Here is a 15444-nt window from a genome sequence, read left to right on the forward strand (position 1 = left end):
TTTCTAACTTGGTACTTAATTGTGACTGTATGTGCATTAGTGGTTTCACTTAGCAATTTACATTTCAAAAGAACATTCTTATACTGCTATAGACATGAAGAGTAATTTTTAGTCAGTTAAACGCTGATTCTGAATTTTCTCATCAGGTAAGTTTGGAACATCAACATTATACCATTTCTGTAGAGCTGAAAATTACAATAAAGCACTTTTAGCTTTATTGATATTCTGATCCTGCCATTATAAATTCGGTATATGACTAGAAATCTCATTGGAAAAATTCCTTAATTGCTATGAAAATTGCTTTTGAGTCAGTGTGTGGTACTCCACACTTCAAAGATAGAATCAAGAGGATCAAGAGTTGAAGGTCATCTTTGGCTACATAGTGAGTTCCAGACCAGCCTCGAATATTTGAGACCACAATTTTTAATGGAAGGAAAGAACAGAAAAGAATTTTATTTTATTTAAGATTTTTCTGTTCTTTTGTGTGTAATAAATAGTAAAACCTCTAAAGGCTGACATAAATTTTTTTTGTAATCATAAGTATCTTCAAATTGATAAAAACAAACTAAATAAAACAATTATTCTTGATTAAAAAAAGTTAAGAGTATGCTTTACCTTTTGTCTCATTAAAAACAAGTTATAACCTTTTTTTTAAAATGGTTTTAGTGGTTTCTAATTTTAAATGACTTTTAATAGATTTCAATGTACTTACCAAACTCTACAAAATTGTATCTTTATGAATATCTTTTATAATAAGGTTAATTTTTATTTCTGGTTTCATGAAGAAAGTGTTCATACAAAACTAAAGTACTTTGGGCAGCTTTGCTTTGGTCACAGAGTATAAAATTTCTTGTTTTAAATAAGACTATTACTAATGTCTCCTTAATGCTAAATGTATTCAGGGTGGTAGTTGAGAAATTTTTAGTAACATTGTATAGCAACTACCAGCTAGACCCAGTTAGTGATGTGTCTAGGAGTAATAACTTAACAATGATAAAATTCTGAGCAGCTCTTCTGTGGTCGGTCCTTGTGACTGCCATACTTCCCCCCCCAACACACACACACACACACACACACACACACACATACACACACATACACTCACACCCCAGTTCACTACATTGTACAGAGTACATTGCCTTTTTTTTTTTTTTTAATGGGCATATTGCAGAAAAAGCATCCAGCACTGCTACTAAGAAATTAAAAAGAACTTTAGGAAGAAATAGAAGCTGATAGCCTTTCTTATTGGTCATTTGTTTAGCCGTGGCTTCAAGTTAGCTATTTGATTTCATGTAATTAATCAGAGCTGTTAAATACCACAAAGCTTTGATGAATCAGAATGCAAATATCTTGGATATTATGATGTGCTTCTCATCCTAATTCACAATTGAATTTTTAGTAAATATTTTTGAGCATTATTGGCATGTCTAGCCATTCTTTGTAGAATTTAAGAATGATGAATAATCCTCAAATAATATTTTAATTTAGCCTTAGACTTTATGAATGCTTATATAGTAAGTATTATTTTGAAGAATTTTAAAAATTGAAGCTTATAAAATGAGTAAATAAATTCACCGTTGGGCTGACAGCCAGAAAATTGAAAAGAAAGTATGCCTTTAAATGAATGAATTCTTAAAATATATACAAGAACTTAAAAATAAATGTCTAGGACTGAGGATATACTCTAAGTTTGCAGTGAATGCTTACCTAACACACACAAGGTGGGTGCTGGGCTCAGTCCTGTCACTACAGCACCCCATCAGTACAGCAGTCTCTGCTGTCTAGATAATCAGACTCATGCCTAAACTTCGAGTTTTAAGGATATTAGAGTTAATCCATAATTCGTTTTTATGATGGATTACTCAGCATTTTCTCTACCTTACCAACTAGGAAAATTAGAATTCTGTTCTTAAAAATCTTAAAGTAATTAAAAACCTGTATTACTAAAGTTTTTCCTGTCAAAAGTTGAAGTTTTAAATTCATGTGTTTGAGATATAGTCATTGTATTATAATAGAACTTAAATAGGTATATTAAGAGACAATATTTTAATAAACACCAATAGTCAGCATTCCAGTAAAGGTTCTTTTCTGTATTAAACTAAGACCCTTTTTAAAAAAAACTTCTTTTGCTTTGTTTTTTGACTATTTAAATTTGTAAACAAAACAAAAGCTTTGCTATTGAGAATTCAGTTTCTTTTATGCTTAAATAATTTCTAATTGATTTCATTTCAAAATTCTGTAACTGAATTCTCAGCTTGCTAATAGTATTTTAGAGAAAAATAATAAGGTAACTTGTCTTGTTTTTATTGCCACTGCTCTTTGCAGAGGACCTGAATGATATGAGCATTAAGGAGGCAGGCTCAGGGCTGGAGAGATGGCTCAGCGGTTAAGAGCACTGACTGCTCTTCCAGAGGTCCTGAGTTCAAATCCCAGCAACCACATAGTGGCTTACAACCATCCATAGTGAGATTGGATGCCCTCTTCTGGTGTGTCTGAAGACAGCTACCGTGTACTCATAATAAAATAAATAAATAAACCTTTAAAAAAAAAAAAAGGAGGCAGGCTCTAAGTGTGTTTCTATTAATTATGAGATATACGAAACTATAGTAAATGATATACCTGGTAAGAGCTAACACATTTGTCTCAGCTCCTGCACTGTTGTCTCATTGCATTTGGGGAAACAACCTCAACTTCTCCTTTTCCCTCATTCCTCTCCTCATTCTCTCAGTCTCTTCCTCTTCTAGGGAAGAGTGAAACTAAAGAGATTATTGTAGAGAAATTATTAACACAAGAAGACATTGTTCTTTAAAGGAGTACTGAGTTTCTAGGCCTTGTACTCTATTCTTGTCTAGTAACTTTTGAAACCATGTGAATACTTAAGATTTCAGGTTGAATAGTCCTTGCATAACCTAAGTAATCAATGAAAGTGCTATGTATTTAGCTAGTTTATGAAGCACATAGTATATATCATGAATACTCCAAACTAATTGTGTATAGCGTAGCAAGCCTATTGATTTTGCTTGACATTGGCATGGAGTAAGCATCACTGTAGCTTTGTTTTAGTGAAAATTTTATGAAACTACATTGTATAAATGCCAATTAAATGCTAAAGGCAGTTTAGATGGTTAATAGAAATAGAATAAATGCTAAAGGCAGTTAGAATGTTTATAGAAATAGAAGACGTGTGCTGCATACTCTGCATACTAAAATTTATAGCATTATGTCATCTCCAGTCCTAGAAAACATAATGTAGATTTGAAGTTCTCTTTGTTTTAAATGTTTCTTTAAATGTTTGGTCCCCTTTTCCCCCGATTAAGTTGCCATAGAGTATTAACTAGAATTAACAAATTTATAAATGGATTTTAGTTTTCAAGATTAAAATTTCTTCACTTCCATATTTCTTAGTATTAGTATACATTAAAAATATAGGATATATAAATAATGCATATAGTAAGTACTAACCTAACAGTGTTCACAGTGGTGCCTGCAAGCTCTGTGTTAGATTTTTCTTGTATCTTTGCTGCTTCTGGTTTATCTCCTTTGCTGTTCTTGCCTTTGTAGTCCTTACTGTTGTTTACTTCATATTTTTCTATTTTTGTCAGGATATTCAAAGCTGTACTTTGTTGCTTCTTACCTGGTTTGGCTTTTAATTGGAAAAAAATAAAATATATCTCATTAGCAAATGTTTTTTGTTTTTTACTAAGTTTGATAATCTGCTTTGCTTTTGTTCTTTCATGAGTAAATTTCAAATAAGAGTTTTTATTTAAAAAAGTTTTTTATTTTTGTAATTGTTATCTTAACTTTTATTTACTTAAGAGGCTTTTAAAAATGTTCCAGTGTCCACTAATCCAGAACAATGTATTTCTCCTTGCAACATTTCAAATGAGTAGAGGCTGCCAATATACCACTCAGAAATTTTGCCAATGCATACTTCTGACATTAGCATGTTCTCAGTGTGACCTCGTTTTAGGTAATTGTAGTTGTATGTATTTAGGAAAGAGAAAGACTGAAAATAGCTAGCTATAGCTTATCATGTTACCACGTGGGAATTGGGAATACAAGTTTGCTCAACACCCCTTTCATTCTCTGTTTCTTCTTACTATCTAATTCACATGTCTACAATCTCTTTGTTTACAATATCCTCAATGCTTATGGTCTTTGTTTCAGTGTCTCGTTAGATTCTTTTTTATCTTTGTCTTGGTATAAAAATTGAATCTTACTTTTTGTTGGCATAAATACTAATTACTGTTGAGCAACTTACACAGTATTTTTTTTTTGACAATCAGCTAACCATTACTTCAAGGCATTTGAAATTTGATAACTTATAAGGGAAAGCATATATAAATTATATATAGGATATAACAATGAAATTGAAGTCATTATGATTACCAAATATTTGATTGTATATTTTGTTATTATAAAACATCAGCATCCAAAAATGAGAAATACGTACCTGTCTTTAGCAACTTATCGGGTAACTTGAAGAACTAAAACATGCCTGAAATAAAAAATATTGATATCAAATAGAAACATGACCAATTAGTACAAACAGTTGCTTTATTTGAAGACACAATTGTCAGTCAGTTCAGGCTGTATGGTCCAAGTTTTTTTTTTTTTCTTTCTTTTTTTAAATAGAAATTATATTGAAATTCTATGTGAAAAGTCAGTCAGAAAGAATTATATTAAGAGGAACAATATAAGCAAAATAAATGTTGATAAAATAATGTAGGAAGTTTTAATAGACTGTAATATGTAGTGAGGTAAAAACAAGCTGAGGGAGATTAGACAATAGTCTAAGGTGATCTTGTGAATGGAAATAGTGAAATATTGCTGTGGTTTTCTTAACTACAGCCTAACAGCCAAGGCAGTAATAGTTTTGTTGCTTAGAGTTCATATTTCAAGTATAACATTAATTAGATTTAGGAAGGACTACTTTAGTTATTTAAACATGAAATCATATGAGTAGGTAGGAAATTTATGAATGAAAAATTTATATGTAATACTTGTTTTTTGTCTGATAGATGGCTGGGGAATAGAAGGGAGTAAAGAGTCATTATATGTGTTCAGATCGTTAAGCCTGAGTTATTCTGACACTCATGGCATTGTTAATTGAAGTTCAAGGGGGTAAAGAAAGATTTTTTTTTAAGTTCATGTTAATTTCTTGTGGTGGACTTCCTGCTGTGGAAATGTCCAGCCATCATTTGGAGATACTGACTTGAGGCTTTAGGAGTTCAGAACAGAAAGGCTAGAGTTGTGACATCTGGAATTGTTTCTTCATCGAGGTAGAGGGTAATATAGAGAGTTTAGAAGTAAACTTTCAGAGACTGTTTGGCAGAGTGGAAATCCCTGTGGTGTTTTTGAGAGCCACTATTTCATTTTCAGAGAGTTGGGAGGAGAATATGTTCCCACTAATTCCATTATAGTTGGAGCTGACTTCATTTACTTTTATAATATTTTTATTTTGATAAAAATCTAAAGCCGATTCTTTAAAAATCATTCATACACAATTCCTATTTTATGGAGTAGTTTGACTCACTAGTTTATCCCACAAAAGGTATTGCAGTTTTGTCTTAGATACAGAATTTCTTTTAAATTGCAATCTTTTGAAATAGCTATCTTTTGTTCATGCATAATGATATTAGCAAAAATTAAGGACATTTTAATATTAAAATCAGTTAACAACCTTTTAAGGTGGTTTGAAGGTTACTAGATGACTAAGATATGGAGAATGTTAACAGATTATCTTTGTTTAAGCTATAGGAATGATTAGAAGGTATTGTATGTTCAGTATATTGGATAATTTTTTTAAACTGGTTTTTATTGTGGAATATGTGTGTGTGTGGGTGTGTGTAATGTGTAGTGTAAGTGTGTAGGTGTAGCTTTGTGAAGTTGATTCTTAGTCTTCTGCAGTGCTGATCCAGGGATTGAACTCTGGTCATCAGGCTTGACATCAAGCCCCTTTTCCTACTGATTCATGTCACTGACCCATATAGTATGTACTCTTTTTTACTTTTCCTAGTGTTGCCTAACTCCACTGGAGTTTAAATACACAAAAGAGGCTTTTCTAAGTATAAATATGCTGTTTGATTCTTTGGGTATATGTCTGTCTTAAAGTAGTTATTGGAATGTTTTCTAGCTCAGTGCTCCCTTCCAACTTAGTGGGATATTTAAAGAATAAAACAATTTTAAAGATGGGAAAAACAAAGTAGCCTTGGATATAGAATTGACATACTTCCTTAACACAGTGATTTTGCATAATCTACTTGCATTCTTCATCTTTGTGTTTCTTTTGAGGTCTTCTAGAAGTACCTGTTTTTCATTCCAGTCAGTCTAGCCAATTGACGTATTTAGACTTTAGAATTTTAGGCTCCATCTTGGTTCTTTTGATGTAAATCAAATTTACGTGTATCTAGGTCTGTGAATAACTCTTCAGGAACATCATGATTTTAGAGCTGAGTAGGATTCTAAATGGTTGTTTCACTGTTCTTCATTCTTACACGGCCAAGAGATATTTATTTGCTTATTACTGGCTGAGTTCTTGGTCTTCATCTCTCCTAACCAGAGTTTGACACTCATTTCCTAAAAATACTTTCAGGACTTAAGTCACAGAATTTTCTAATAAGAGATACTGTTGTAATATCTTCATCTTCTATTTTAAAAAGCAGAATATAGTAATTGCTAAATATTTTTTTTATTACATCCTTTTGAAATTATTGCCATTCTTGGCTAATACTGTTTCATGAATTGTCTTAGCTGTTCTTTACTCTTGTTTAGTGTGAATGGGTTTTGTTATATGGTCTTTATATGTGTCCCCAAAATGTTTAATAGCATACTAGAGGAATAGTTCATCTAGAAGAATTCTTACTTTAAAATTTTGTCATTATTACTTTGTTTTGTGTGATTATTTTATTTTAACATGAACTAAATAAATCATGCATTATTAAATTTTATGTTGACTTAAGGTTTTTAGGTAGAACATAGAGATCTCATATATTCTTTATACATATATTTTTTATACAAATATAGTGCTTTGTTTAAGATTTCTTTAAGATTCATTACTTCCTAATTACACATGTATATTTAAAATCTTATAAATTGCTTGACTGGTTTAAAAGACAATTTTCAGAGAGAATTACTTTTTTTCCGGTTGACTTCATCAGTCATAGTATACATTATAAAACAGAAGGAACTAGGGTAGTCAGACTCTTAGTTACTTTTCTTTTTCCATGATTAAATACCATGACCTAGGCAACTTCAAGAAGAAAGTGGTTAATGGTGGCTTAGAGTTTCAGGGGCTGAGTTAATGACAATCAGTGCAGGAGCTTGGCAGTAGGCAGGTAGACGTGATGCTAGAACAGAAGGTAAAAGCTTACATATGATCCACAGGCACAAGGCAGAGAGGGAGTAGCATTGACTTTTGAAACCTCATATTCAAAGATATGAGCCTGTGGATATCATTTTGATTCAGATTACCACATTCCATTTTCTGGCCACTATAGAATTGTTTCCACATCTTAATACAAAATGAATTTAGTCCAACTTCAGAACCCCAGTGTCTTTCCAGTTCCAAGTCTGATTAAAAAGCCAAAGTCTAAGGAGACTCAAGATGCACGGTAAAATAAAAGAGCAAATTGTATACTTCCAACATAAAATGGCACAAAATATATATATTACCATCCCCCAAAAAAGGAGTCAGTGCATAGTGAGGAAATACTGGACCAAATTAAGACCCAAACCAAGCAGGACAAATTCCAAATTTTATAGCTCTATGTCTCTTATGTCAAAGGGCTTAGATGGTTCTGTTCTTTCAGCTTTGCTGACTGTAATGCACTTCTCCATCTTAGGCTAGTACAAACTCCTTATTTGCAACTCCCCTTGGCAGATAACACTGCTCTATCATCTCTAACATCTGTGGGTCTCTAACCCAATTCATATTATAGCTTCTTACATTATTAGGCTGTACAGCCTTCATGCAGTAACCGCTTTGCTAAGTGCCTGGTCTCAATGGCTTTTCAGATTCTATATGTAGGACACAGAGATAATGTATGGATTGTTGTTTAAAGAATTTTCTAAATTCCATTTCAACAAAAATATTCTTTTGGAAATCTCCTAACTGTATATAGGAACACACTGATAGATGGTATGCATGAGAACTTGAGGACCCCCACCCCACTCCTGTCAGCACATTAAATGCTGTGCAAGATTTTTATGAGTGGATACCATGCTCAAGAAACTGTCAGGCTCCCTTTGTCGTTGCTAAGTGTAACTACTTTCACACCTCTTCCTCAATACTATAAATGTGGTCTTATAGAAAAGTGTAGTTCTAGAAGCATTTATAAAGTCTTTGTCTTTTTTTTTAATGGAAATTTTGAGTAAGCTGAGGACTAAAACATTTTATTCATGGCCCAGACACTTTCCTAAATTTTTCATGTAAAATTCTTTTAGAGATAATTTTTTTGTTCATGAGGTTAGTTACTTATAAGTTTGTGTAGCACTTATTTGCATATAAAAGTACTGAACATTTAAATTGTGAACACTGACGTGTACTTACAGTCTTTTAGTTCTGGCATATGCTGTTTGGCTAATGTCCTAAACTACTATGGAGAACGTAGTTCTGACCTTTGATTTATGAGCTGTTTTAAAGTGGTCCCTTCCTCTGCTATCTTACTTTCAAGTTTCTTTATGCCCAAGAAATTATTCTAGCTCAGTAATGATTCATTTCTTTTACCTGGTAAGTTCTTTACGTATTACTATTAGAAAGCTTCCTTGTTTTCTTTAATAATTTTGAGGAAAGCTGCTTTCTTCTCTGTTAAGTCAGCATCTGGGATGTTATTAGTAAGTATTGTATGTATTTTTTTAAAAAAAAACTTCAGTGATTCAAAGGCACGGTTAGTTGTCTTTTTGAGGTCATCCTATGTGCCAAATTTTAGAGTGGTGTTTGTTTCTCTTTTTGACTGGAGTCCTTATTTTTCTTGAGAAATCAGTATGGCTCTTCTGCATTTTAATTCCTGTGTTTCATGAACATATGCCTTCTGCCAAATTTTTAATACTCAAAAGTTACCACTTCTTTCTTCCGAGCATTTCCTAGGATTTAACCAACTAAGTTCAGTTTGTTCTAGATCAGTGGATACCGGAACAGAAAGGAGGTATTTCTTACCTGATAATGTGTGTGTTCCGATTCTGCTAATCCAGAAATCCAATCACAGTTGTTAAAAATCATCCTTAGTTATTATTTGTTTGGGAGTCAACTCCCTATTTTAGATGTTCTGAAATTCAGTCCCTAGCTGTGCTTTAGATAGGGCAGAGTTTTTACCTCTTTCAGAATACTGCTAAAGAAGTTTTCAACTGGAACATAGTCTGAAGAAGCACTGAGAGCAAAAAAATCAGAGTGGTGATTGGCCACCTCTGTTTGATTGACAGGTTGCAGGGAGAAACCCATTCGTTCTGGATTAATGGAACTGGAAAACAGAAAACAATTATCAGGTAAAAAAACCCTTTTCTTTAACCTTTAAAATTCACCATTAAAAGATGATTCATTCAGACCACCAGGGAATTTTTTATTTTAAACCAAAAAGAATAAAATTTAGTGTCTTGTAAGGAGTGATCCCTTGCTACAACTTCTGAGTGTTACCAAAAACAGAAAAAGAAAAAAATGCTCCCTTTGCTCCATGTTCTTAGCCTTTACAGAAAGGGCAGGAATGAATGGAAGTAGATGGAATGTATGGTTCAGTTATGTTTTAATCTGGGTAGATTCTCTGGGTGGGAGGAGAAATCTGTGTATCTTTATTTTCTGAATTGTGTCGGGTCTGTGACTGGGTTTGTGGTTTTTAAATGTTGTTAATTTGGCATTTTTCATGAATTTTCACAAATTTTATTGTACTCTGCTTATTATACTTAATCTTCCCTTTATCAGGATGTTTGTATACTTTTAAATCTTTCCATTATAAATTCTAGTAACAGTAGTACCAGTTCTTTATATTTTAATGGCAGTTCTCTGATTTTTGGTTAAATATGTTTCAGATTGAAGGACAAGGACATGGTGCAGTGTTTGACTGCAAATGCTCCCCTGATGGTCAGCACTTTGCATGTACAGACTCTCATGGACATCTTTTAATTTTTGGTTTTGGGTCCAGTAGCAAATATGACAAGGTAGTGTATGATAAATGTGCATATTTTCCTGTTTCTTAAATACATGAGTGTCTGAAGTTACATGTTTTTCCTTAGGAGTGGTGAGTATGCATATTGTTGAAAGTAGAAAGCTTGATACTGGAGAGATGCTCAATGATAAAGAGTACTTGCTGCTCTTTGAGACAACTCGAGTTTGGTTCCCAGCACCCGTGGCAGGCAGGTCAAAACTATAAGTAATTCGTGCTCCAGGGGATTTGATGAATATGTGCATTTACATGTACATAACTTCATGCAGATACAAACACACACACACACACATATCCCTACACATAATTTAAAATGATTTTTAATATTAGCTCAAGGAATCCTATCTTAAACACTCTGGAGACTTGTTTTTAGAAAGCAGTATAAGGAAAACATGTATAAAGTCTTTTCTGTAATTAAAGTCTAATTAGTTCAAAAGGAGCAACTTTTTACATATCCTGTTAGACAATCTAGATTTGAGTTTGTAACTTGTGATAAATTACCTTGAGTAGAAGTTGATAGCCATAAAAGGATGTATCAAATTATGTGAAATGTTGTAATATACATTGATGTAGGGTACAGTGCTCTTACTTTTCATGTGATTCTTGAAATGTGTGACTTGCTAAAGTTTTGTTACTAAAGATAGGACTAGTGTTTAAAATACTTAAATATTTTATTTGTAGTAGAATGAATAAATAATTCATAGTTTGGCATATTGAAAATTAACCAATGAAAATTTGGAGTTGTAGTTATATTAAGGCTCAATTCATAGTAATTTTACATTATCACAAATACTCTAGAGACAATGCTTTCTTTTATCACTTTAATTTTTGGTAGTTAATATTTCATAAATCTTGAGTATATCTCACTGTTCTTTCACATGCTTGGGATGCTTGGGATTCTATGTTAAATCTCTCTCAAATACAACAAGCCTAATTTAAAATAGAGTGTACTATCTGAAAGTAAAAGTACCGTTGAATGTTTTATGCCTAGATATAGTTTCACTAAACATTTACATTAAAACTTTAAAAAAATGTATATGACTTGTTACACTTGTTTACAGAGAAAAACAGCAGGTTTTCATTTGATAGGTAATGAAGAAAATACAGTGATATGCTTAAAATTAGTTGAGTAGAAGATTCTTTGATTCCTGAATCCTTCCTTTTAATTCTGGAAATTAAACATATAATAGATCTTCAAGTGAAATCCTAGTCTCATATAGTTCTTTAAATGTATCATAATTTGAGGCACAGTGTTTGGCTTTTGTTAGAAATTTAATCAGTTTCTTCATGATAAATTTTATTTTTCCAGTATTTTATGAACCTTTCTTTTTACAGATAGCAGATCAGATGTTTTTTCATAGTGATTATCGGCCCCTTATTCGTGATGCCAACAATTTTGTATTAGATGAACAGACGCAGCAGGCACCTCATCTCATGCCTCCTCCTTTTCTGGTTGACGTTGATGGAAATCCTCATCCATCAAGGTACCAGCGACTCGTCCCTGGTCGTGAAAACTGCAGGGAGGAGCAGCTCATCCCTCAAATGGGAGTAACTTCTTCAGGTAGGCCTCGATTTTCATAGGAGCCAAGTTTCTCACAGATTCTAAAACTTGTTTACATATTTGTTTTGAGCAAACAGAAAGTTCTTCCAATTAACCCATATGCATTGCAAGATAATTAGAACATTGAAAATTTGAATCAGTAATTTTGGTTCATCCCAATGTCTAGCCTCAAGGGATAAATAAGATTACTTTGTACTTTATTTCATTTAGAAACATTTATTAAAAACCTTCTGTTATGATTTATTAAGCCTTGAACATTCAGTAGGAGATTTGGCCTATGCTCTCAAAAACTTAATTACAAAGATTAATTAACAGTTATAAACAAATACATAGTTGTGATTTTGATTAATATTAGTAAAGTTAATAACAGTGAAAAAAAAAAAAACTAAGCTAGATTGACTTGATGCTGGAGTGTATTCTAAGAAAACATCAACTTTTACTTTTTAAATTTGAGACAAAATCTTCCTATATAGGGTCACCTGGCCTGGAACTCAATATGATAATCTAAACTGCTCTTGAATTCACAGAGATCTATCCGCTTTTGCCTCCTGACTTGTAGGAGTAAAAGCATGTGCTAGCACACTTGACTAGAAACAATCAATTTTTAAAGTTTTTTTGAGGAGATAGGTGTGGAAAAGTATAGTGAGCTGTTTCTGTGAAGACATGGGCTATTGAGTGAGCTGTTTCTGTGAAGACATGGGATATTGAAGTCAAATAAGTCTAGTTATTGAATGATTGTTAAAATGTGGACAAGGGGTGTAGACTCTTCTAGCCGTATTCAAAAAGTACAGTGCTGACTGACTTACTAAGTGAAGATATAAAGAACCTGTAAAGATTAAACCAGTTTTGTCTTTAGGGAAGTTTTAGAGTAAAAAATATTTGTGAAGATACTACATATAAGTTTTACACTCTTCTGTAATACACAGAGCTTCTGAATAGATTGTGTGCTGAGTGAACCATGAGTTTAAGGTCCTATACAGCAGAAGATTCAAATGTGGTGGTAATATAAATAAATGTGTGGTCCTGTCCTTAAGTTAGACATGTCCAGCGTGCATGGATGGTGAGGTGAATTGTTTCCACTGCTCCTTATGTAGTATAATCTAACATGGAAAGCTAATGCATCCTCACAGGAGTTAAGAGCAGTACCAGTTGACAAGTAGTCCTATATTCATATTCTACAAGTTTCACTTCTAGAGAAGTACCCTTCATGAGATTAAAATTTAAGAAGAGGCATGAATTCTCTTGGAGTACAACTGACAAGATCAGATTTTTTCCCAGGTCTCAAAATAGTTTCCTTCCTTACCAGAGGTTTTAGGCACAGAAATCTGATCTGCAGTGCTTTTCTTTGTTACTATTTAATTTCAGAATATTCTTTGAGTATTCTCTTTACAATTCATGTCTACCTTATTATTCTGAACTGATCAGACTTGTACTTACATACATGTATACCTAATATTAATTATTCCATTTGTTATTTTCATGGAAATAGTTTCATTTAAAGGACTGATTTTATTTTTAGTTATCTTTATGTAGGAGAGTGGACTTGTGTTTGTGATTGCCTGTGTCCAATCTCCCAAGGAGTTGGAGTTAACGAAGGTAGTTGTGAGTTGCCTGATGTGGATGTTGGGAATTGAACTTGAATACTCTGCAAGACCAGCACACGCCTTTAACCACTGAGCTATCTCTCTAGGCCAAGATTGAACATTATCTACTTGCATTTATGCTAGATTTAGGAAATAAAGCAGAAAATACGTTGGAGAAAATAGCTTACTGAGCTTTCTTTTACAGTACCTATTTACTTGAGTACTAAGATAGAAAATTGATAAAGACCTGAAAGAGGGGAACAGGCTGTTCATTAAGGGAATTTTGGGGAATGTTCACAGTATCATTTTAGTTGATACTTGAAGAATGAGTTAGAATTTTATCATGTGTTCCTTATGGTGAAATTTCAAAGTCCAAGGCATAAGTCAAGTGTATTTGTATGATGGGCATGAATACGAGGTGTTAATGAGTAGTTTGTGTTAAAATATACCAAATGCCTCCATTTCTGAGCACTAATCTGACGTGTTCTTCACGTTTCTTAACCTAAGTCTCCTCTGACTTCTGGCTTACCATGGGTATCTGTTTTTCAGTCCCTTTTTCTTTATTACCTAATTTTTAACCTTTCACAATCTGCATTTATCTGCAGGTTTATTGTTTAATTGTCCCAATCACAATAGGAAATTTGATATAGGACAAAGATCTTGATGCTTCCAACTTGTTACTGGATCCCTAATAGGCATAGTCTCAAACACGTATTAGACAACCGAGAGTTTGTTGAATCAGTGTGACAGTATTCAGAAATTAATGGATCAGTAGGTAATTCTCCTTTGTCCATTTCCTAGATGTGTAACTTAGAGCGTAATGTTTTACATGTTATGATGGTGCTCATTTGTTTACTGTAAGGTGTATGGATGTCTGAGTCATGATAAGCACAACATGGGGCTCCTCATCATTACTTCTGTAAATCATTTTAAGTCTTTATCAAAGGGAAACTCATGCTTAGTTATGGACTTCTGTGAGACTGACTAGTATTTTCTATAATATCACATAGGATTGAACCAAGTTTTGAGCCAGCAAGCAAACCAGGATATCAGTCCTCTAGACAGCATGATTCAAAGACTACAGCAGGAGCAAGACCTGAGGCGTTCTGGTGAAGCAGGTGTCAGTAATGCCAGCCGTGTAAACAGAGGTAAGCTGAGATTACTTTTAAAACTGACGTCATCTTAATCACCAGCAATAGAGAAGGACATTCATAGAATGAAACAGGCTACCAGAATGATTATTTTCAAATAATAAACACAAAGTTCTGTATTACCGAAGAATTTTAAGATACATACAGACTTGAGCATTTCCTCAAGTAAATATGAGAAATAAGATTCTGTCCACTACCATCACGATTCCCTTAGTGCTGGGGATAAAAGCCACTGCTTTACTTAGACAGGAAAAACAATCTTACAGTAAATCTGAAAAACATGAAAAATCAGCTTCATAGATGATTTCAAATCATAAAGTCAACGTTTTAGTTAGTACATCACTGTTAGGTGCCATATATTTAATATTTAAAGTTAATTTGTGAGCCATAAATGTCCTTATATTTGTTTTTCTTAACTCTTGAAAGACTTGTCAAATTTTAAGTAATGATTTCAAATTTGTAAAAATGAACTTAACACTCATAATTATGAATGATTTGTTTATCCAAGCACTTGAATAACTACATTTCTGTTTTCATTAAGCTTTTGTCTGTGGTTTTGCTGCTGATAATGATAATTGAATTATTTGATGTAAAAGTTTTGTTGGTGGGTTTTGTTTTTGTTTTTGTGGTTATAAGCTAAGTGAGGCGAGTGTCTAAGTAGAACTTAACCATCCTGATTCTTGCCCCATTTAGGCTCAGTAAGTTCTACCTCCGAAGTTCATTCACCACCAAATGTAGGATTAAGGCGCAGTGGGCAGATTGAAGGAGTGCGGCAGATGCACAGCAATGCTCCAAGAAGTGAAATAGCCACAGAGCGAGACCTTGTTGCTTGGAGTCGAAGGGTAGTAGTGCCTGAGCTCTCAACTGGTATAGCAAGGTAAGGGGAATTATCAGTTGCCTTCATTTTGACTAATACTGTTGAAAATACCTTTTCAGCCTTGTGACTTCTCTTAAGCTAGTATTTTTTAGCTAATCATCACTGCCAAAAATGAAGT

General features: G+C 33.2%; 1 protein-coding gene across 1 annotated transcript in view; it reads left to right on the plus strand.

Moving 5' to 3' along the window:
• Phip (pleckstrin homology domain interacting protein) overlaps positions 1-15444 on the plus strand; it is a 106338-nt gene that overhangs the window by 50635 nt on the left and 40259 nt on the right. Inside the window, exons 15-18 of the mRNA XM_028756184.1 lie at positions 10021-10149; positions 11490-11715; positions 14309-14446; positions 15143-15326. Coding sequence (XP_028612017.1) covers positions 10021-10149; positions 11490-11715; positions 14309-14446; positions 15143-15326 — 677 coding nt within the window. The remainder of the gene's footprint in view (positions 1-10020; positions 10150-11489; positions 11716-14308; positions 14447-15142; positions 15327-15444) is intronic.

Source organism: Grammomys surdaster, unplaced genomic scaffold, assembly GCF_004785775.1.
Source record: "Grammomys surdaster isolate TR1022 unplaced genomic scaffold, NIH_TR_1.0 126113, whole genome shotgun sequence".
In the NCBI taxonomy this organism is placed as follows: Eukaryota; Metazoa; Chordata; class Mammalia; order Rodentia; family Muridae; genus Grammomys; species Grammomys surdaster.